General features: G+C 33.0%; 1 protein-coding gene across 2 annotated transcripts; it reads left to right on the forward strand.

Moving 5' to 3' along the window:
- Positions 1 to 197: 197 nt before the first annotated feature.
- Positions 198 to 19,812, forward strand: LOC117181501 (serine/arginine-rich splicing factor 7). Of its 2 annotated transcripts, none has more exons than XM_033374242.1 (4): positions 198 to 331; positions 13,518 to 13,957; positions 18,255 to 18,487; positions 19,537 to 19,812. In XM_033374242.1, exons 1-3 carry the CDS (start codon positions 323 to 325, stop codon positions 18,481 to 18,483), a joined length of 678 nt encoding a protein of 225 aa, XP_033230133.1. In that variant the 5' UTR covers positions 198 to 322; the 3' UTR covers positions 18,484 to 18,487; positions 19,537 to 19,812. The 2 variants fall into 2 exon arrangements, with proteins under 2 accessions (XP_033230133.1, XP_033230132.1); XM_033374241.1 differs by having other exon boundaries at positions 18,255 to 18,479.
- The last annotated feature ends 2,926 nt before the right edge of the window (positions 19,813 to 22,738 follow it).

Here is a 22,738-nt window from a genome sequence, read left to right on the forward strand (position 1 = left end):
GTAAGGAAAATTCTGATAAGTGGATCTTTCTCTTTTAAGTATTTTAAAGCCTAAATCTAAACGAATCAGAGCCTGACTTTCGGATTAAGTCTTAAGTTTCGTGCTCTCGACCCTAAAGCTAAAATCCGATTGGTTCAATCGGGATTTCTATTTTATTATCTTGCGTCAAGGCTAAGAAGAAAGCCAGCCATTTTGAATAGCCTGCAATAACGAAATCGATCGCTTCTTGCTTGCTTTGGAGCGGTTTGGAACGATGGCGTTCTATTAATCAGGTTTTCTTCAAGAATTTTTCAAGAAGGGAAGCTACAAACTCGCCCGAATCATGAATAAGGTAATTGATTATTTAATTTACTATACGTTTTCAATTTCGATACACGATTTTGTCAAGTTTTTCGCCTCTATTTTGCTTCGTTGTCAACCCGCTTGTTCGCTTCACAACGTCGTCATTTTTCGGAAATCGGTCTGAGCCGCATTTTTATCCTGAATGATCGAAAATGCAATATATTTGATAAAAAGTTTATAAATCCGTAATCCATTACGTGAAAAATATTAAAGTAAATATCAAATTTTCGAAAAATAAGTATTTAAAAAAATTACTAGTGAATTTTACTTTCATGGAAATAATGCCGCGGCCTCGGCATTTTGTATTTTATTTTTATGAGAGGCGTTTTGCGATTAAATTTGCTTGATAGAAGTTGGTGATTGTTCTAATTATTGGATTGAGGCCTCAATCGAAGAGAAGAAAATGTCGGAGTAGAAAAATGACATCTTTTGTTTTACATTTTCAGATTTTTAGTAAAACTTTGAATTTTTAGTTTAAATTGCCTTATCGTAAAGGAAGTATCTACAGGCACTGAAAAATTCTGCCTATTTGTACCGAAATTTCGGTACAAAAACCCCTTTTCCTGCTCTTGTTCCGAAAAATTATGTTATTCGTTCTAAAATTTCGGTAACCGTATAGCCACGGTCTACGACAAGCTAAAGCATTGCCTTGAAGTAATTTTAATGTTTCCTATAAAAATAAAAATTTGACTTCAATTGCGAATAGTGCTCACTTCCAATTTTTTTAAACTCCATTTACGTGTGTATTTCGTCGCGTTGATTACGAAAATCATAGTGCAAATTTGCAAAAGTATAATTTTCTTTGTTCGAGTCACAAAAACACCATAAAGCTCATGACTTTTCATGTTATCTCGAGAATTGAGGCAACTTTCAAAAAATAATATAAACAAAAGTTGTAGCCCTTCTCAAAATACACGTTTTATGTTATATTCCTTTTTATCGTACGAGTGAAAGTTTTTCAAGATATTTCATGATAAGGATGAAAATTACATGCGGCTCAAGATAAGTATTGCATTTTTATCTTGAACATCAAAGAACTCGAAAACTTTCAATCATACAACAAAAGTGGATGCAATATAAAATACGCATTTTGACAAGATCTACTACTTTAAAAAAATTTTATCTTTCTCGAGATAAGCCTGAAAAATTTGGATTTTTATGGGCGTTTTGTGGTTTTCACCTTCAAAATTGAATTTGGGCCAATTTTCAAATATTATTTTCATGATCAGCGCGTCAAATTACGTGAATATTCGGAGGTGAGCGGGAATTCGAAACGTTATCTAAAATTTTACTGGACAATGGTAGGTAATTCTAGTCATAAAAATGATTCGTCTTATCATTTATATGACTTAAATTAAAACTGATTATTATTCTCAATGCATTATTCAGTTGACGCACTAGGACGCAAATTGATTTGCTTTTAAAGTATCGATTACGTCTTTGAAATTTCTCTTTTGAGAATGCTTACCATTTTCAGTCTTGTTTCAAGCGAATAATAATTTTTGATGATTGTTACTTGAGAATTTTAATCGACAGAAAACGGTCTGTACGTTTTTGACGATTTTAAGTTTTAATTCTTGGTGAATTTAACTTGAGAATTTAGACACTTCCTGGTTTGATAGTCTGCAATTTTGGAGGATGGTGAATTTTTTGAATATGCATCCATTTGGGAAATCGTACTGAAAGTAAAAATTCGGGGCAAATTTTATTTAACCTATCTTGACAATCATGAAGTCAATGGAAATTTTCAGGTTCAAGATCAGTGTTTTTCATATAGTGGCAAACCCGCGGTGGCAAAATAATATAGATAAAAAATATTAGGATACAAAATTAATTTATCAAATTCCTTCGTACTACAAGGAAATTAAAATTAACTATATGCAAAGTGTTTAGTTAGTCACTCGTTTATGCAAACATTGATTGCTGTTATCAATAAAAAGTATGACAATAAATTTTAATTAAATTCAAGAAATCCAAGGAAAGGCGTCGGAAAAAATCCCAGAAATATGCTTCATGGAACATTATCTTTTATTTACTTCCAACAACAATTAAATTATTTCTGAATTTATCATAAATTTTAGTTTTTAGATCTTTTAATGATGTTTGACTCAATCTCTAAGATCAAAATTCTATCACCTCATATGACTATAAATACGCACTTTTAACTTTTACGGAATATTCCGTAAAACGAGCCCCAGCTCGTCCAGAGTTAGTATTGCGGAATTTTTCTAAATACTAGTCCTAGCGCTATAAATTACCGGTTAGTCTTACGGAAACTTCTGTAATACTAGGCAGTGCCAAATTAATACTAGAATAAAATAATTTCCTATACGAAGCGCTGTACATTAAAAAAAAAAGTTTGCACATAGGGGGAAAGAATTCACTTTGATAAAACAGTCTAAAAAAAAAGTTTTCTAACCGAGACAAGTGACTAAGTTATCCTTATGGATTTTGAGTCGCTGAATCCGAATCTGGCCTCAGAATTTTTCGTACGCCTACCCCCCCCCCCCCTAGAATTTCCCCCGTGTTGCAGAAAATAAGATAAAATCTAGGGATATTCTAGAAATTATTTTGATAATTCCAGTATATGGAATAATAAACGTACAGGTTTCATATTCTTATGTGTTGATACTCATAAAGGCGAAATTCATACATACAAATTCCTCAATGGGCTTTGCGTTTCCCCTAGTTAGGATAAATCTGAAAAAATGAAGCTTTTGCTTATGTTATACACTTATATGGCAACAAATAACACAAATGCTATATCGTTCGCAGTTTTGCGCTCTCAGTATAAATTTGACCATTAGATTTTTTGGGCTTGTACCATTTGCTTCCTAGATGAAAAAAGTAGGGGAAAGCCTAGGGATTTTCTGGTCACACAGACGATAAAAAAAGTGCATCTCCAGAAGAAAAGTGACGAGGCCAGGGGTCTCCACAGATGCAGCGTGACCCAGGATCGCTCGGCCTTTTTAAGATCTACAAACTTTTTTCGACGGGAAATTGAGAGGAAATTTATGGCCCCTTTGAAAAAAATCCCAGTTGGAAGGACTCGGAGAACCCTTTTTTCTGGTCTAACATCACAGAGCTTTATTTAAAGTGCTTGAACTAAGTCATTGCCGATAATTGTTCACAAATAAATTTTTTCGACATTAAGAATACTAAATAATTTTAAAAAATACTAATAATAATACAAAATAAGTGGTAAAAATTAAATTCGAGGCGTTCAAAATGTAAGTTTTTTTTTTTTAATTGAGAATCTCTAAATAAAATTATTTCAGAATAAGGGTTCGAAAATAGAACAAATTAAAAACTTTTAAAATTGATTCCTTAAAGTTCAAAGGAATTGAAATTGCTCTAGCGCTTAAGTCGCTTAAATTGGAGAATTTTAATTTTTTATTACATTTTAACAAATTGAAATTGATGCCACACATTTTTTTCTACGATAAAAAATTAATTTTTCGTAATTTTTACCTCTCAAAATGTAAATTTGTTAAATTATAAAGCTTTAAAATTAAATATTTCGAAAAAACTTGTTAAAAAAAATTTGTTAATTTTTTATCGTAGAAAAAAAAGTGTGGCATCTATTTTAATTTTTTTAGTGTAATAAAAATTTTTAATTCTACAATTTAAGCAGCTTTCACTTTGAAAAATTCAATATACTTTAAAATAGTACCAAATGAAACATTATTTTTATTTAAAAGCGCTATTGCAATTTCAATTCCTTTGAATTTTAAGTAATCCATTTTTGAAGTTTTTAATTTTTTCTGTTTTAGAAACCCTTATTCTGAAATAATTTTATTTACAGATTCTCGATTGCTGAGTTCAAACACTTTAAATACAATACTTTGTATTTCAAGCATGTGAGCTGTGCTTATTTTCTGTGGAGTTGTATGGTACGATTAATAGAAGCATCCATGAATATATTCCAAGAGAAACGCTTGCCATTTAAGCGTGAAAATGTTTTACGCGCTAATGCCTAGATTTTTCTATCCGTGCAGAAATTCTGGAAACTGATACGTGTACCAGAAATTCTGAGGCAAAACTAGGGTTCAGCGGCTTAAAATCCATAAGGGTAGGATAGTCATTTGTCTCGTGCAGACAACTGTTTTTTTGTGGGTCTGTGTAATTGCGAAAAATGAAATTGTCGAAGGGTTTTGTTATTTACGGTTACCTTTAGAAAATTTCGTTTTAAACAAAAATCAATGATTTAAGTAGTTTTCTACTTTGCATACACACTTCTGTTTAAAGAATAAACACCGCTTAGTATCTGAAAATATTTCATGTCAATATTTATTTATACGTAAAATGAGATGATGCAGTTTTGAAGATAGAGATGCGTCCAAAGCACTTAATACACCAGATTGATCAAATAATTGATGAAATTGATTAATTTTGACATTTCTAGAATAATTCAATTAAATGATTATTTTCACTGAAAGTTTTTTTCATGGATTACACTGTGAAAAAATGTTGTGTTATTTTACATCGTAATACGTTCGAAACTAATCAACCCATATAATAGGTAGTGAAGTTACAAGAGTCTGCGATAATGAACGAGAATCTTGCGTAAAAAAACGAACGACACTGAAAAAGCACACTGCGTGTAAATTCACAGCCACGTGAGTGGAAAAACTTTGTGCGTGTCAATTGACAAGAAAAACGTGAATTGTCCAAAGAAAAACCAGTATTACTGCTTGTAGAAAACTTAATTATTTTTTCATTATAACTTAGGCGCTGACTAATGTTACGAAATTTTCCGTAACTTTAGCTTATAAACAAATGGAGGTAAAATAACCGAGCACTCCTTTGTTTTCCGGCCTAGGTCTAGCCATCAGTGGCAATGAGATACTGCATGTAATTTCGTTCTCTATCAAGCACTTCTACGCTGTTATTTGTAAATTCACATTCTCATGGAAATGCAATGCTGTATGTATCTGTACAACTTATTAAATAGGTCAAATAGTTTCCAGTGTAATAAGATGTAAGTTTACACATCGACTGTCAAATTACCACGGTCGCGGTTTTATCACAATGTTCCTTTCAGTTTAATTATACTACAATGTTAAGTAGTATTGAGGTCTCGTAAATTTACTAATTTTCACAGTAAAGTTCTGAATATCCGATAGGTTAAATTACGGTCGAATATAATTTTCAACATAACATTTTTTACAAAGTACTTTTTATATTTCTAAAGTATTCATAGTAGAGTGCTACAATTTAGATTAACACTTATGGCTGTATCATTTTGGAAAATTTTCAGGTTGAAGTTAAAACCCAGTCTTTGCGACCAGCGACAGTTTTTTGCGACCAATTTCCTTCCGCCTAATACTTCGGACAATGCTTCAGATAGGTGTGTTGTAAGCATAGTTAGCGTCAGCTGCGGCACTTTGGGTGGGTGGATTAAGGGTTGCCGCCTAACGAGTAAAAAAACAAGAAGTTTTCAATGATTTCCTTCCGCTTGAGACTTTGTGAGATGATAGTTAATATAATATTTAAACGAAAAAAAAAACCGTCAGCTGGATTTTTGCAGGTGGAAAACCCGTCAGCTGGTTATGGAAACGTGCAAACAAAAAAATTAATGCAATAATTTCCTTCCGCTTAAAACTTCGTCAGCTGATAATTAACATGGTATTTTTTATAAAAATAATCGTCAACTGGCTGTACGTGGGTGGAAAACCCGGCAGTTGAGGCAGTGAAATTTCTCGTGAGTGACGATCGGCAATATATAATAGGTTAGCTGACCTTAGAATCCTTTTTTGTGTTAAAAGTTTAACTGTTTAATGTTTATCATTTTAGTTAAAAATTCATTTTTTAGGTCGGAAGTAAAATGACTTGGCTCGTAATTGGTACTTGGCTTTATTTTTTAACCAAACTGAAATAAATAATTGATTTTTTAATTAAATTCCCGGTCGTTTCCCTATCTTTCCTGGTGTCCAGGTTAAGTCGCCACCTTGCGTATGATTATTAAAAAAATTCAAGGATTGTGCCATTTTCAGAAGGTGATGCTTTTAATTTAAAGTTTAAATTTTAAATTTGGAGTTTTCATTCTAGAAGTGAGAAAGTTTTGAAGGTTATGACATTTAAGTTCTGAATATAATAATGAACTACAACTTTAATTATCATTGTGATCATAAATAATTTTACCGTGCGAATTGGATTTCTGTGAAATATATTCAATAAATTGTGCAGAGAAGTAAGGAATTAAAAATTAATCTCAAGAAATTATTAGCATAATTCAGTTAAAAAAAAATATTATTAATCATTTTTCAATGTTTTTTAATGGTCAAATATTTTAAATTTATTTAACTTTTATTTTGAAGTACAGTTTAAACGTAAATAAAACGTTTTAAAACAATTTACATTACGCACTTCATTAATTATGTTTATTTGTATTTTATATTTCTACTATATATTTTATATACTTGGGATAACTTTGCAAACATTATTTCCTTCTGCTTTAAAATTTCTCAGATAATAGTCGACATAATACTTGAAATATTAAACAACATCAGCTGGCTATATGTAGGTGGAAAACCCGTCAGCTAACCTATTATATATTGCCGAGCGTCACTCACGAGAAATTTGACTGTCTCAGCTGACGGGTTTTCCACCCACGTACAGCCAGTTGACGATTATTTTTATAAAAAATACCAAGTTTATTATCAGCTGACGAAGTTTTAAGCGGAAGGAAATTATTGCATTAATTTTTTTGTTTACGCGTTTCCATAACCAGCTGACGGGTTTTCCACCTGCATAGAGCCAGCTGACGGCTTTTTTTTTGTCCTAAATATTATATTAACTATCATCTCACAAAGTTTCAAGCGGAAGGAAATAATTGAAAACTTTTTTGTTTACACGTTGGTGCGGCTGCCACTGCCCCACCCACCCAAAGTGTCGCAGCTGACGATAACTTTGCTTACAACACATCTATCTGAAGCATTCCTCAAAGTATTAGACAGAAGGAAATGATTGACAAAACATTGTCACTGGCTCCCGAACTAAAAGAATGAGTTCGTAAACCAGCTATTTTAGATGGGAATTCAAAAAGTGAGCCCATTTTCAAAATTTTTGAGACCATTTTTTTCAAGATTAAAAAATTCTATGTATGGTACTTAATGTGAAAAAAGTCAAGAAGAGAAAAGCATTGATTTTCAAAAGCCCTAAAAGATTATCATAATAACTATTTCAATTTTGTTGAAAAGTTAAACATTCCAATTTTGATAGTACAAAAAATAATGAAAAATTCTAACGACACAAGCTACAAAAAAAAATAAATAAGACAAAGCTTATTTATCCAAAATGGAACTACAAATTTTTAATAATTATTTTGTATAGGATGCGCAGTTTTTGTTTTATTCGTTAAAGGAACATTACAAATAAAAAATTAAATGTTTGTACAAATGACACAAGCTATGAAAAAATAGACATAGTTGTTCTTCCAAAAAAGAACGAAAACTCATTCAAATGTGTCATTAATAACTTTTTATATGACACGTAGGTTTTTGTTATAGTCGTAAAAAATAAGATTTTTGTAAAAATGGCACAAGGGACGAAAAAAATTAAAAGACAAAAGTTGTTTAATCAAAAAATATCTAGAAGTTTGTTATAAGCTTTGCTTATAAAGATATATTAACAATACAAAAATATTTTTTTTTTTAAAAAAGGGCACAAGCTGTAATCACATTTTATTTCATAATATTTTTCGCTAAATTACATGTATCAATTTGCTTAGAAACACCGTACCCTGGGATGCTTATTTATAGTTTGAATCGTACAAAATTAATTGAAAATAAAAAAAGTAAATTTATGGAAAAACGAAACAAGTGGCAATAAAATCTTTAATACACATTTTTATTTTGACAGGATGCACATTTTTTAATGATAAAAATAAGACAATTAAAATACTTTCGTTCCAATTCTAATGCATATTATGAATGGTAATAATATAAATTTATTGAAATGATAAACAGCCCCAGACCGAGGAGCAAAAATAAATATAATATACATTTGATATAATATAGTTGCAAATAATGTAGAAAAGTTAGCATTGCATTGCCGATAGGGGCAAATATCTACTAATACTATCGGCGAGAGAGTTGTAGACATCTGGTTTCGAAGCTTAACAGCTCAGCCAAATAAAAATGCTGGCGTATTAAGTAAATAGTAATTTAAAAGCTTAAAGTATTCTGCGTAAATGAGCAAGACGTTAATGTAAAAAACATTTTTTGCTTTGCAGGCTGAATTTTTTTTTTAAAGTAAGAAATTTTAGATAAACTTATAAGTTTCAAGTTTAGAGCATTATTTCTTAAACAAGAGGCAATGGTAAAAATTTTTAAAAATTCATGAATATAAAGAAAATATTTCTGAACAAATTGCAGCAAACAAATATGAGAAATAATAAAAATTGCTGATTAAAATTACAAAAATGTACGATTGTACTATCTTCAGTTCTAATGATAATATTAAAGCGTGTCAAATTCCAGTCTGTAACGAATGGATCTGTAATCATTTACAATCTTCTGGAAGGATGAGATTGGTTTTCTTCTCTCTCAAAACTCGTGATATTTTTATATTTGTTTGTTAGAAAAGCAAGTGTCAGAAGGCTTCTGACGGGCAGCAAAAATGGCACCCCCGCTGGTTTCTAACACTTCCTTTCCAACAACAACAAAAGTCTGAAAATATCGCGATTTTCACGAAAAAAGTCACATCTTTCCTGGAGATTGTAAGTAATTACAGATCCTTTACGTTTCAGTTTTAAAGTTTAAATCTTTCAATATCTTCATTTGAACTGGAGATAGTACATTTGTACATTTTTGTAATTTTAAGCAACAGTTTTCAAATTTGTTAACTGCAATTTGTTCATAAATATTTCTTCATATTCATGAATTTTTTCAAATTTTTGCCTTACCTCTTGTATAAAAAAAATGTTCTAAAGTCCTCTTCTTAAATGTGTCTGAAATTCCTGAATTTTTTTAATCATTTTCAGTCTGTGAAGCACCAATTTTTATAAATTAACGTTCCTAAGCCTATTTACGAAGAACACTTTGAGCTCTCAAATGACCATTAACTTTTTATTATTATTATTATTATTATATATTCTGGGTTGAGACCGTCACAGCGCCTGATGCTTGGGTTATCCCGTTGCGTCCCCTTATAAGCCTTAAGCGTGGCCCCAAAGTTCTCTCCATAGAGACAGGACCGCGGCCACGCTGTTGGCCGATATTTCAGACTCACTGATGCAGAAACTGCCTGTGAGTGTTACACGTTTCCCCGCAATCGCGGGGCAGTGACAGAGGATATGAGTGGAAGTCTCATTTTTTTCCGCACAGACGACAGCGCCTGTCTGCATCCAGGGACCGCATCCCACTCATTCTGATGTTCCTCGGTCAGCCAACTGTTAGTATCTTCAGTGACCGTCCTACTGGAAATGCCTACAACTGACTCAGGTCCAGTAAAATTTCCCTTTGTTGCTAGCTTTGCTAATCTGTCCGATATTTCATTGCCCCTGATGCCACTGTGTTCGGCGATCCAGAACAGAGTGATTCGGTTTTCAGCCGCTAGTTTATTCAGTGCCTCAAAACACTCCCATATTAGCAGGGACGTAGTCATTCCATTTAGAGCCGTGGTAGCAGTCCTGCTATCTGAGCAGATACGAATGTTTCTTTTCTCGCCGTACTCCATTGCCTTATAGGCGCACTTGAGTAAGGCCATAATCTCAGATTGTAGAACTGTTGCGTAGGACCCCATCGCAATTGTGAAGCCCATTCCGTTCCTTCTACGGTATACACCTGCTCCAGCGATCTCATTGTTCCTGGAGCCATTTGTAAATCAGTTGTCTCCATTACTGGGCAGATGTGCCTCACCGTTAGCCCATTCCTCTTTTGTCGATAGGCTAACCCGGTATTTCTTGTCGAAGAGGTAATGGCAAGTGGACATTTTGTCCCTGGGCATGCTCAGTGTCGGCCTCTTCGTGATGTTGATTGGTATCCGCATAACTGTTTAGATGGAGGGGCTTCAATCCTATTAATGCCCCCAGGGCCATCGTGGGCGTCGACTTCGAGGCACCAGTGATACCTCGCAGAATCAGTCCCCTGATTCTTTCCAATCGGGACTTCACAGTAGAAAGTTCGACCCTGGTCCATCAGACGACTTCCGCATAGGTTAGTCTGGGTCGCAGGATCGCTGTGTAGATCCACATAAGTGTCTCCGGTTTCAAGCCCCAGCTTTTTCCTATGGCTCTTCTACAGGGCCAAAGAGTCGCTACTAGTTTCTTGCACTTGCTTTCCAAGTGCTCGTTCCATGACAGCTTCTTATCCAGGATGACTCCTAGATATTTGGCTTGCCTTTTGATTTCGAGTTTTTGTCCCCCCAGTTTCAATATACCCGTAGTTCCCCACTTGTACCTTCTGATGAACACAACTGTATCCGTTTTACTCGGATTGACTGATAGTCCAGTCCCCTTACACCATGAATCAACTATTCTTAGTGTTTGCTGCATTACTCCGAAGAGCGCATCCAGATGCTGGCCGCACACGATAACTAGTATATCGTCCGCATAGCCTATGACGTGGAAGTCCTGACTCGTGAGTAGATGAAGCAATTCATCCACTACCAGGCACGACAGCAAGGGAGATAGAACGCCTCCCTGCTGACATCCCGAGTCAACGGTTTCACATAAAGTTGTGTCCCTTGGTCGTGGTTAGATTCCTATTGGCCAACATGTGGCAGGTCCATTCCACGACTGCAATAAGCACCCCATGTGCGATCATAGCCGTCCTAATCACCTCTCCAGAGGTGTAGTTAAAGGCTCCTTCGATGTCCATGAAGGTTCCAGTCGCTAGACCTTCCTGCTTTAGTTGTCCTTCAAATGCCTACATTTTCTCGCCGATAGTAGTCCACATTTTCTGGATTATGGTAATTTACTTAACGATTAACATCAATGACGTTCTCAGATTATATACATATTGTGTGGTAAGTGAAATATTGTTCACACAACCGCAAGTCGCCGCTCATGGAAAATAATTTAAATTGGTCTAACACATTTTTTTTATTTATTTATTATTTTATTATATAAATCCGCCAGGTGGCGATAACTGGACACCTTCTAAAATTTTGGAACACTTTATTAGAAATTCTCGATTCTTAAGAAGGAGCATGCAATTAATAAAATCCAAGCTGTTGTAACCGTGAAAGATTTAAAACTTGTATTAGTTATGCGTCATTTTGCATAATATAATAATTTTTACATAAATTTTTTTTAAATTTCGTCTACGAAAATTGAAAGTATCCCTAAGTTATTTGTTCATCTATTTAGAAGATATTCGCATTTGGTCCTTCTCTTTTTAAATTGAGGTTTGCGCAATCCCCGACGGGGGTTGGGCGCCTTGACTTCGCCAGAGGTTCGACTCCGAACCATAATTCGATTAATTTTGGGAATTCAACTTCGCACGCACAGTTTCAAAAAATGGGATGTGTTGTAAACTATTAAAAAGTGCACTTGTGTAGTGAAAATGGCGGTTTCATGTACGTTTGAAAGCCTTTAAATTAGCGTTTTTTGCATTTATTAAAAAAACACGCTGAAAAATGAACTCATTAATATTAGTCTTTTATTATTGAAAATGTTCATCCTTTACGATAACAAAATTTACATTCATACACAATTCAGTTAATAGTATGTATTCCTACAGGAAATATTTCATGCGGTCTTGACTGGGTTTGAGTTAACTCTGTTTAAACCAAGGCCATTGTATGTTATGTCCGAAACTGCCCTTATATCGGAGTTCTAGTCTTAATTGAACCTGGAGACGATACTTGTATAATGATCAAGTGGCCTTTAAGTGTTATATTTTATCACTAGGAGGCTGATTAGATAAGATAACTTAGCTACGAATCGCTTACAAAAAGACTACCACTGCGAACAGAAATATTTATATTAACGAAAATAAAATCTGCTTACAGAGGTTGTCATTTCACAGGCGATTCTTAGCATAGTGCGTACCTTATTCAACCCGCTCCCTGTTCAAGACTTTATATTCGATTTTAGAAGCAAGCGTATAATCGACGAAAGTTATTTTCAAAGTGAACGTAAAGAATTTAAAATTTTGTACATTACAAATTTTTCTCTGTAAAGTAATGTTCGTACCACTTTTCTTCTGAATTCATATGATATTCGTTAAAAAATAATTCTCTTTGTGGTAAAATAATCTTGGGAAAAATACAAATTCGTCCAAAAATTCACTTTTTAGAGGGTCGTAACTTTTTCTTGGGACTTGCAAAAAATCTAAGGCTTCACACATAATTAACCCACTACCGCCCTTAAAACTTTCTTTTTTTCTGAATTTTGAGATATTTAAGAATATTATTTCTATGGCGGAGTGTATACAAAACTAAAATTCTAGCTCATTGCCGTCTTGACTTTCTTGTAAATCCTTGCGTTAAAAATTGATGTTCGTCTCAAAGTCATATTTAAAAAAACTCAAGTCTTCCAAACGTTACATATATGTCACTGTGGGCGGTAGAGGGTTAAGTTCGAACAAGAATTTACTCATTATTTTAATGATCTTAACCTATAGTGAGTAAATCATAGTGAAGACTAATTTTTTTCTGAGCCTGCTTTTTTGATGTTCGAGGAAAAAGTTACTATCCTCTAAGAAGGGATTTTTCTCGTAAATGTGTAATTTTCCCGAAATATTTTTATGTGATACAAGGACCCTAATTGGCACTTTTTCGGCTGAATACTTCAATGTACACGATGCAAAGTACAACTTTGCCGAGTATCACACTATATTTTATCACAGCAGATAGCACTAACGTAGTGCACCTACATGCCAAAGTTGGGGTCACTGTACTCATCGTATCTAAAATGGCATTTGTGAATGCGGTAAAAACTGGTAAGAAAATTACTCATGAAACTTTCAATATATTATGTTACATAGTTTTTTCGCAATAGAGTTTTTTAAATCTTCAAAATATCAGATTCTTTACGTTCACTTTAAAAATAGCTTTGGCCTATTATGTATTTCCTTCTGAAGTCGAATATAAAGTGACTAAATACAATATTTGAAGGCTGAAAAATTTATATTATGATCTCGAAGCTGTGCATATTCCTCCTTAAAATATATAATGAAAACTTAATTTATCATTCCTCCTAACCTTCTGTCTTCATTATTTTTTAGATGTCACGATACCCCTCGGACTGCAAAGTCTATGTGGGGGATCTAGGCAGTAATGCAACAAAGCAAGAACTAGAGGATGCCTTTTCCTATTATGGTCCTCTGAGAAACGTCTGGGTTGCCAGAAATCCACCGGGTTTTGCTTTCGTCGAGTTCGAAGATGCCAGAGACGCAGAAGACGCAGTCAGAGGACTTGATGGTCGCACTATTTGCGGAAGAAGAGCCCGAGTGGAGCCGTCGAATGGAAAGAGACTGAGAGATCGAGGCTCCTCCAGAAGAGGTGGTGGAGGAGGTGGCGGCGGTGGAGGAGGTGACAGAGGGGGCGGTGGTGGAGGCGGAGGAGGCAGACCATTCCATCCTGAGGATCGGTGTTACGAATGTGGCGAACGCGGCCACTACGCTAGAGATTGTCCTCGACATGGCAGGGGTAGTCGCAGGCGCAGGTGTGTATTATTTTCAAGACATAAACTTTACCCCCCTTTAATTTATTTATGTTTTTCTCAATCCAACCTCACATATAGGTCTTTCTTCTCATCTCTACATTTTTGTTTATATTCTCGTCATACATTTTCGTTCAACTACGATTTTTAGGTATACCAGCAACGCAGGTGGAAGGCGAATTTCTAACTGAAACCATTCCTCGTCTTGTATCATTTTCATCAAACTCCTTATTTCAGGGTGGCCACTGGCCTCGAAAAAAGAAACGATTAATACCATAGAATTTATTTTATGATTGGGAATTGTGATACTTCTTAGTTTAATAAAAAAACTTTTCTAATACAAACGGGACTTAATATTCAAAATAATTTTGTTTTTAAAAGTTAATTTAACGTTTAAAATTGTACCTTTTAAAATACATATCAAATTTCAATAGCAGCGCATAATTTCAAAACCTATTCAGATGTTATCTTTTATAAAATAGACAAAATAAGCCAAATTAAAAGTACTCATAAAATTGTGTGTGTGTTTATGTTTATAATACGGTTGAGTCCAAACGTAAGGACATCTTATTTTCAAGGCTGCGTATACGACCTCTATTTTTTAATTTTAGGCCTTCAATTAATCATAAATAATAAATTGAAAATTTTGAAATGTATAAAATTGCACAATTTTCAGTTGTTCTTTTCGATCTGGCTAATATCGTGCCAAACATGTTTTCCAAATCTGAAGTTTGATATTCAAAATGGCGGACATGAAATAGTGAGCATGTTTGGATCTGGATAAAATTGTTGGTATTTAGGTTTTTGGGGTCGTTGATTTGAAATCTGATTCAACTTACGCGCGCGGCCATTGTGCTTCTTCCCCCACATTTTATAACATGGGACTTATAAAATTACAGGTTAAACCCTCGATAACTGAAATTTAGTGATTGTGAAGTCTCTTTTGTTAAAGATCCTTCGGCTTTAAGGAATACCTTAATTTCTGATATTAGATATTGCCGATTACGGATCAAATCTTTTTCTGGACTTGTGAGAAAACCTTTTTTCCAAAATTTAATTTATTTATCTGTAATGTCATTTTTCACGATCAGAATAAAAACTGCACATCCTATCAAAAAATGATTAGTGACAAATGTGTAGCTCTATTTTGAGTTAACAACTTTTGTCTATTCATATTTTTTCGCTTCTTGCATACTTAAACCGAAAAATGGAATTTTTTATTTTTCATTACTTTTTTTTAAAAAGTTTTGTTTTTCTTTTTAAATTTTGTAAAGGCTATAACAGGTAATTTTTTTTATCGAAAAAGGTCACAAGGATGAATTGTTCGTTGTTTTGAGTTCTATGAATAGGCGTACATATAATTTTCAAATCTTGAAAAAAAGTTGTTTCCAAGTTTTTTTAAATGCTCCAACTTTTTGAATTTTTATCCAAAATAGTTTATGTACAGTGTGCCAATGGGCAATCTAATTAGACAATTCCATCACACTGACGTAAAAACTATTTTTTCCTGGTCCGGGGTGTTTCAAAGCGTCGACATTTGATGAAATCCGCTAGTCATTTTTTAAATGTAGAATCCATACCTTTTCGTTGATGAGAATGAAATAGTGAGTCAAAATAAGCGCTAGTGTAAAGTAAGTCCAAAAATATTGGATATGTTACGTTTTTAGTTATACGCTTCCAAAAACATAAATATGGATAATGCGATTAAGTTCTAAACGGTTTTGATCAATTTGGTCCGCCATTTTTAATGTTGAAAATTCACCACCTGATTTCAATCCACCGACCCCAAAAATCGTAGTATTACCAATTTTATCAAGGTCCGGACATTTTTAATAACTCCTGTCTGCCTTTTTAAATTTTTAAATTCAACCCCTATTTTATCAAGGTCTAAAACTTTTTAATAATTTATGTACGCTAATCTGAATTTTTCAAATTCAACATCATATTTGAATTGAGCGACCCCAAATACCTGAATACACTCAAGCACAATTAAATCGGATCACGTTAAATAATTTCTTTTGAAATGCGCACATTTTGTCGTGATGTAAAAGTTGCACGACTCTTTTTTTTAATACTTGAAGTTATATTTAGTTTACTTATGAAGGTTTGTGATTGATCATTTAAATAACTCGCGGAATGAGTGTTAAGTGGCCACCGTACTATTTTCTTCCCCTGCCTTTAACCCTGGATCCAATTTGTTTATATGTTAATAATGCAGTGTACAAATGTTTACTAACTTAAGTATTAAGTCATAGGGTGAGATAAAAGACACGGTAAGGATTTCTGATAAGCCTAAAATTAAGATAGTCGCCAATGCGTTATCTAAAAAATATGGCTTTCCATATTGAAGGATGATGCCGATGTAATGCTGCCCGTTATTTATAGGAGATGCGGCTGAACAAGCGTACACACAAGAAAATGTGTAGCCGGAGATTCTCGCGAGATTCACCTTGGGTTGAGTTTGTGACACACACTGCGTAGTTTCAGCGTAGAGCACCCACCTACTTTGGGTTTACTTCTGCACTCTGCGAACGAGAGAGGCAAACACGGCCGACGGAGTGGCTAGTTCTACGCACTTCAATTCTTCTACCGACATCACCCTAGACAGAGAATTCAGAGAATGCACGTCGGCACCTCTGGTAGCTCCGGCCTTCTCCATTCGACTCACTGTTCGTGTCTAGTTGGCGTAGAATCTAGCGGTCACTGAGAGACAGACACTTTGAGCCGTCCCGTCTAGCCACTCTTCGTCCGTCCATCTGACCCTCGCGAGATTTCACCTGCATATCTGCTCGTCCGTCCTCCCCTTCTGACATTGCCATCACGCGTACTTCCACTGTCTGCTATAGGCAGCTACAGAAGATGGTATATAAATAGATAATCAAATTTAATCAAATTTACTGCTGAGGAATAGAAAATGACCAGGCGAAAATTTGTTCGTTGATGAGTAGCTATAAAAAGGTATAACTTGTTGCACTTTCCACGCGGTTCCTTTCTTCTTGAAACATTTTTCTTGGCACAACGCAGTCCTACTCTTTCATCTGTGAAGGATTTATTATTTTAAATTTCTTGAAAATTGAATATGAAAGTTCTAACCAGTCGGATCTGAAATCAAGAAGGCACCACCGTTGAAGTTCACGGCTAGCTCCTCCATCTTGTTTGAATTCCAGTGTGAGAATCAAACAAAATGAACGTCTAGGCAGATGTTTTAAATGTGTGACGGTGGCGCCAACTAGACTCTAGATCTTGAGACTATAGAATCTTGAATAAAAGGTTATACAATTTATTTACGGAGCATGGGGAGTATCAGTGCGCCGTGACAATTTGATTTCAAAATATTTTTATTTTATGCGCTGAAGTTCGAATAACTATTGTGTAGCATTTTGAGATTTCAATATAGTATTTTTTAAAGACATACAATTGACAATGAAATTATGATCATGTGACTTTGATAGAAAGGATTTTAAGCGCTTTTTCTCATTAATATTGCGTACATTTAATGGTTTTTCAAAACTTATTTTAAACTCAGTTTCCAAAGTTGCAACGGTAACCACTCTCGATTCTCCTTCAAATTTAAATTCTTTAAATTACCACATTCTATATATTAACATTTTTTGAAATTTGTAATGAAATTGTTCTAATTTTGTAGGACTGCGATGATTCCATTCATAAAGTCACTTATTTAACTATTTTTTATTGAAAAATCCTATCGAAAACTCAGAAAGTGTCACTTTTTCCCAAGGGTATTTGGTAAAAGAGAACAGAAGTAGGATTTAATTGTATGTCTGTGATAAATCCTTATTATCTTGAAAAAATAGTGCAATTGCCAGTAAGAAATTCTTCAATTTTTATTTTAAAATTGAATGAAAGCTACATCCAATTGTACTAATTAGCTCTGTAATCATAAAAATACTCACTTCTAATTCATTAAATCCTTGAATCACAAACATGTAAATTGTTTTAACCAAGATATTTATTTTGCAAGAGTCTGGGACAAATGAAATTACCTTTTCTTTCTACTTAAAAAAAGTTTTATCAACAGGGTTGTGACTATTTCCAGTTTGTTTTAAATTCGATATTTGCAAACGTCGATTTTTTAATGGAGAGGTTAAAATCAAAAGCATAGGGCTTATCGGGTTAGCTTTCTTTACCTTTCTTGGTAGGATCAATAAATTTCTTCCCTGGTAAGAGGAAATATTTGAAGAGCGTCGTGAAAGCGGTGGATATTGATAAATAATTCTGACAGTATGTTTACAGGCAAGCGTCGATTTTGCAATTCTTAATCATCTCCCCATTATTATAGGTCTCACAGCAGATCGCGTTCTCGTTCACGCTCGCGTTCACGATCTCGCTCGAGGTCAAGGAGTAAGCGCACCAGATCCAGATCTTCTTCGAGGAGCAGATCCCGCAGCAAACCTCGTCACGACAGAGCAAAGTCTCGCAGCAGGGGCAGATCTGACTCGAAAGGAAGGAGTCCTCCTCCTCCTCGCAGGTCCAAATCTAGATCAGCGTCCAGGTCCCGTAGCAGGTAAAATGGTAAATGTTTCCTATTAGTTTGCAGCGTTTAAATTTAATTTCAATAATTAGATTTTAGACGCATGTCCTATTATTTCTTTACACTTTGGTTAAACAATTTCTCCCGGGATGGTTGATTCTCGAAAAACTCTTATGAAATTTCAATTTCAATTAATGTAATTGCAGAATGGCAGAGAAAAGTTGTAACTAAATTATTGTCCGCTACCATATAAATCGTAATTGCTCAATTTAGCGCATGTAGCGCTCTCATCTCGGAATAAACGAATACCCCCCAGAACAGACGATCGCGGTTGTCGGCAGTTTTCTTCCATCATCCCAGTAATATCTTTTAGTATTTCGTGGCTATGAGCATAGATATGCGCTATGTTCCTACCAATAATTTTCTGACTGAGAATCATTTATAGTTTTAGCAGTAGCGCTTAGCTAATCACTTTAACTGTCATTTTATCTCGTATTAAATAATGTGATATTCAATAAGTTCGATTGAAAATTCCTTAACATTATTATTCTAATTCATGATTTTACTTCGAAAGCCTTCTAATCTTAAATTGTTGACGTTTAGACTCAGTGTAGTCATTTAGTTTTCAGAGCTACATTTGAAAACTTTACATTTGTTTCGTTTCCTTTTGAATTTGTCGAAATTTCATTGTCTTAAATTTAAAATTGTGAATAAACTTGGTGGAACATTTTTCAGTTTAAATGATCTTTGTGGTTGAAAACCTGGAAATAAGAAGTGTTCAATCTAAATGGCTCATACTGTGGAAGTATAATTTTTTTATTTTCTTCATGAGGAATCCGAATAATCGAATCGACGAAATCACCCATCCCTATTTTTTCTTCGAAACTGAAACAAGAAAGAAAATAAATTTTTTTTTTTATCAAAATGCTGCAATAAAATTATAATCGAATCTTTTGAGAAGCTTATTTGCATTTGGTTTCTTTTTTTGTTTCTGCCTTTGGACGTAGAGAATGCAGAGAAATTTTTTTGCTAAATGGCAATTGAAAAGTGTTGGTTGGATGCAAATTTAACAATATTTTTTCATTTGCAGGAAGGACAAAGTTAATGGATCGTCTCGTGACGATTAACAGTCAGAGCACATACGATATTCCAACGTACATTTAATTCAATCGCTTCGTTACATTGACGTAAATCGCAATTGCGAATTTTCAGTATACATGTGTGGTAGTCCCACCTATCAAGTTTCAACGGATCCTAGCAGTACGGAAATGTAAAACTCCGTTCATAATTCTCTTTTTCATTCTCTGCAATGTTTCTTAATACGTGTTCGTGATTAATATGCAATAAAAATACTTTTGTCAAAGTACTCCGCATAATAAGTTCTTTCATTCCCCATGTTTACTTATCTAACATAGACGTTTTATCGTGCATATTTCTTTAAAAGTTTTTCTTCGCTGCATGTTAGCTAGCCTTGGAAAAGTTACTAATGTATGGGGTTGGTCCAAAAAAAAGTATTCTCGAATTTCGACTATTCCGTCCCGGAAACTAAATTTTCATAGTGGAAAAGCTTTTTGATAATTTTTCATATTTTATAATAATAATTTAGCAACGTTGAGCAATTTCTTATGAATTGTAATAAAATAAGGAAGGTTTCGAAATTTAGTAATCAGGCTATAGGAATGAGTCTTACAAAAATGTCATCCTTTGCTTAAAAAGGCCTTAAATGATGATTTTCAGGAGCTCTTTTTGGACCATAAATATTGGTTCTTTCATATGAAAATTAAAACCGTTGTTTTCCATAGTCAAGAATTGATCATTTAAAAAGAAATAATTTTGAAGTTTAACATCAATTATCAGTCAGTATCCTATAATTATTACTCAAAGGCAAATGAAAAAAAAATATAAATTTTCACCCTAAAATTAAAAATTAAATTTCAATTCTAAATTTATATAATTTTTAATTCTAAACATTTTAACATGAATTCATATTTCATTTTCTTAATTATTATTTACGTAACTCAATATTCATTTTTGAAGCAATGAAAAACTAAAATTGTAGGCAAAATACAATTTTTTAAAGAATGAAATTGTTTAAGAAAGTAAATTGTTGGCAAATTAAGGGTTAATGAAGTTACTTATGAAATAAAATGGTTGGGGAAATGAAACAGAAGAAATAAAATACTTTAAAAAATAAAATGGTAGAAAAAAATGTAAATCAAGTTTATCTAATTTTCATCAAACTTTTGATGGATCATTATAAAGTAGACGAGTTTATTTAGTTATAAAATGTTCCCGCGTCTGTTAGATCTCGCGCTTCACGCTCGTTAATGGGTTGCCTTGGGCTTCGCGCTCGTACATATTTACACTTCACGCTCAGATATTTGTTTTTTGTACTTTCAGTGCTTAACCCTTAAACTGCCAAAACGCCTCGACCGGTACACTGCTCTTCGAAGGCCAATAACTAAGACTGTTTGACACTAAAAAAAATTGAGATAAATATATTTTCATTGCTTAAGATCCAGAGTTGCCAGATCGTGGATAAAATTTACCCCCACCATACCTACCGTTTGGGAGCCACAAAACAGATGCTGCATGATTACCACTGTGAGTTCGTGTGTAAGCCGACAATGCACGATTCGACTTCGGTTTTCTGCTGTACGATGATTGTCGATCTGATATCTTCGGAAGACATCGGTGGTCTTCTATTTACATCTCAATCCTCATTTGAAAGAAATGGAAGAAACTGGCGAATTTAATGTTTCGCGTGATTCTTCATTTCAAGCAAAAGTCAATTTTGAGGTTATGTTTTTCAGGCGTATATATTATGAGTATTATTACTATTGTACATAATAATGTTAATATTATAATTATAAAATATAACATTAATTTTAATTAATAGTTGACTAACTTTTAATACAAATAGTTAAATTTTCAACTAAAACAATAAGTTTTCTGCAAACAAAATTTGCTAAATTTGTTTTAAACAAAATATTAAAATTTTTAAACAAAACGTTAAATTTTTAATCAAAAGGCTGAATTGTATAAGAAAAAAAGGCATTTTTAATCAAATGCATGAACTTTGCACACAAGAAGTTTATTTTCCACGAAGTATAATTTTCTTGTAGTTTAAAGGAATTAATTTTTAAACAAAACAAAAAAAAAAATTCTACAAAATAGTTAAATTTTCAGAAAACAAATTTTGTCAACTAAATAGATAAAGCATCAACCAAAAGAAAACTAGATTTTTAACAAAGCAGTTCCACTTTCAACCAGAAAAATTGAAAAAAAAATAGTTAAAATTCTTTGAAATTGCTAAAAATTGTTGAAAATATTTGAAAATTCCTTGAAATGTTTTAAAAGAGCCTAAAATATTTAAAATCCTTTAAAACATCTTGAAATTTTACAAAGCTCTTGAAAATTCCTTGCAATTTTAAAAATATAAAATATTTTAAATCTTTTAAAATCTCATTCTAAATTATTGAAATCAATTGAAAACTCCTTGGAATCTAGTAAAATATCCTAAGATGTATCAAATCCTTTAAAATCTCATATTAAATTACTGTAATCAATTAAAAATTCCTTGGAACTTTTTAAAATACTCTAAAATATTTCGAAACCTTCAAAATCTTTCGAAAAATCTTGACATTTTTTAAAGATTTTTTATATACTTTGGAATTTGGTTTAAACAACCTTGCTATAACTATTAAAATTCTTTGAAATTCCTTTAATTTATAAAAATGAATTAAAAATTCAGTGAAATCTTTTTAAACATCCTCAAATATTTAAAATACTTTAAAATATTTTTAAATCTCTTGAAAATTCCTTGAAAATTTAAAAATACCCTAAAATATTTCAAATATTTTACAATATCATACTACATTATTGAAATCAATTAAAAATTCCTTGCAATCTATTAAAATATAAAATATATTGAATCTTTCAAAATCTCATATTAAATCACCGTAATCAATTGAAAATTCCTTGGAACATTTTTAAATACTCTCAAATGTTGCAATACCTTCAAAATATTTTGAGATACCTTGAGATATTTAAAATGCTTAAAAATCTGTAGAAATTAAATTAAGTTTTTTTTTTAAATTAAACTTGAAATTTTTTAAAGCTCTTGAAAATTCCTTGAAATTTTAAAAATACCCTGAAATATTGTAAATCCTTTAAAATCTCATATTAAATTGCTGTAATCAATTTAAAATTCTTTGGAACCTTTTTAAATACTTTTAAATGTTAAAATTCTTTGAAATTCCTTAAAATTATAACAATTTGAAAATTTCCTG

This window comes from Belonocnema kinseyi, chromosome 10 (assembly GCF_010883055.1).
Source record: "Belonocnema kinseyi isolate 2016_QV_RU_SX_M_011 chromosome 10, B_treatae_v1, whole genome shotgun sequence".
NCBI lineage: Eukaryota > Metazoa > Arthropoda > Insecta > Hymenoptera > Cynipidae > Belonocnema > Belonocnema kinseyi.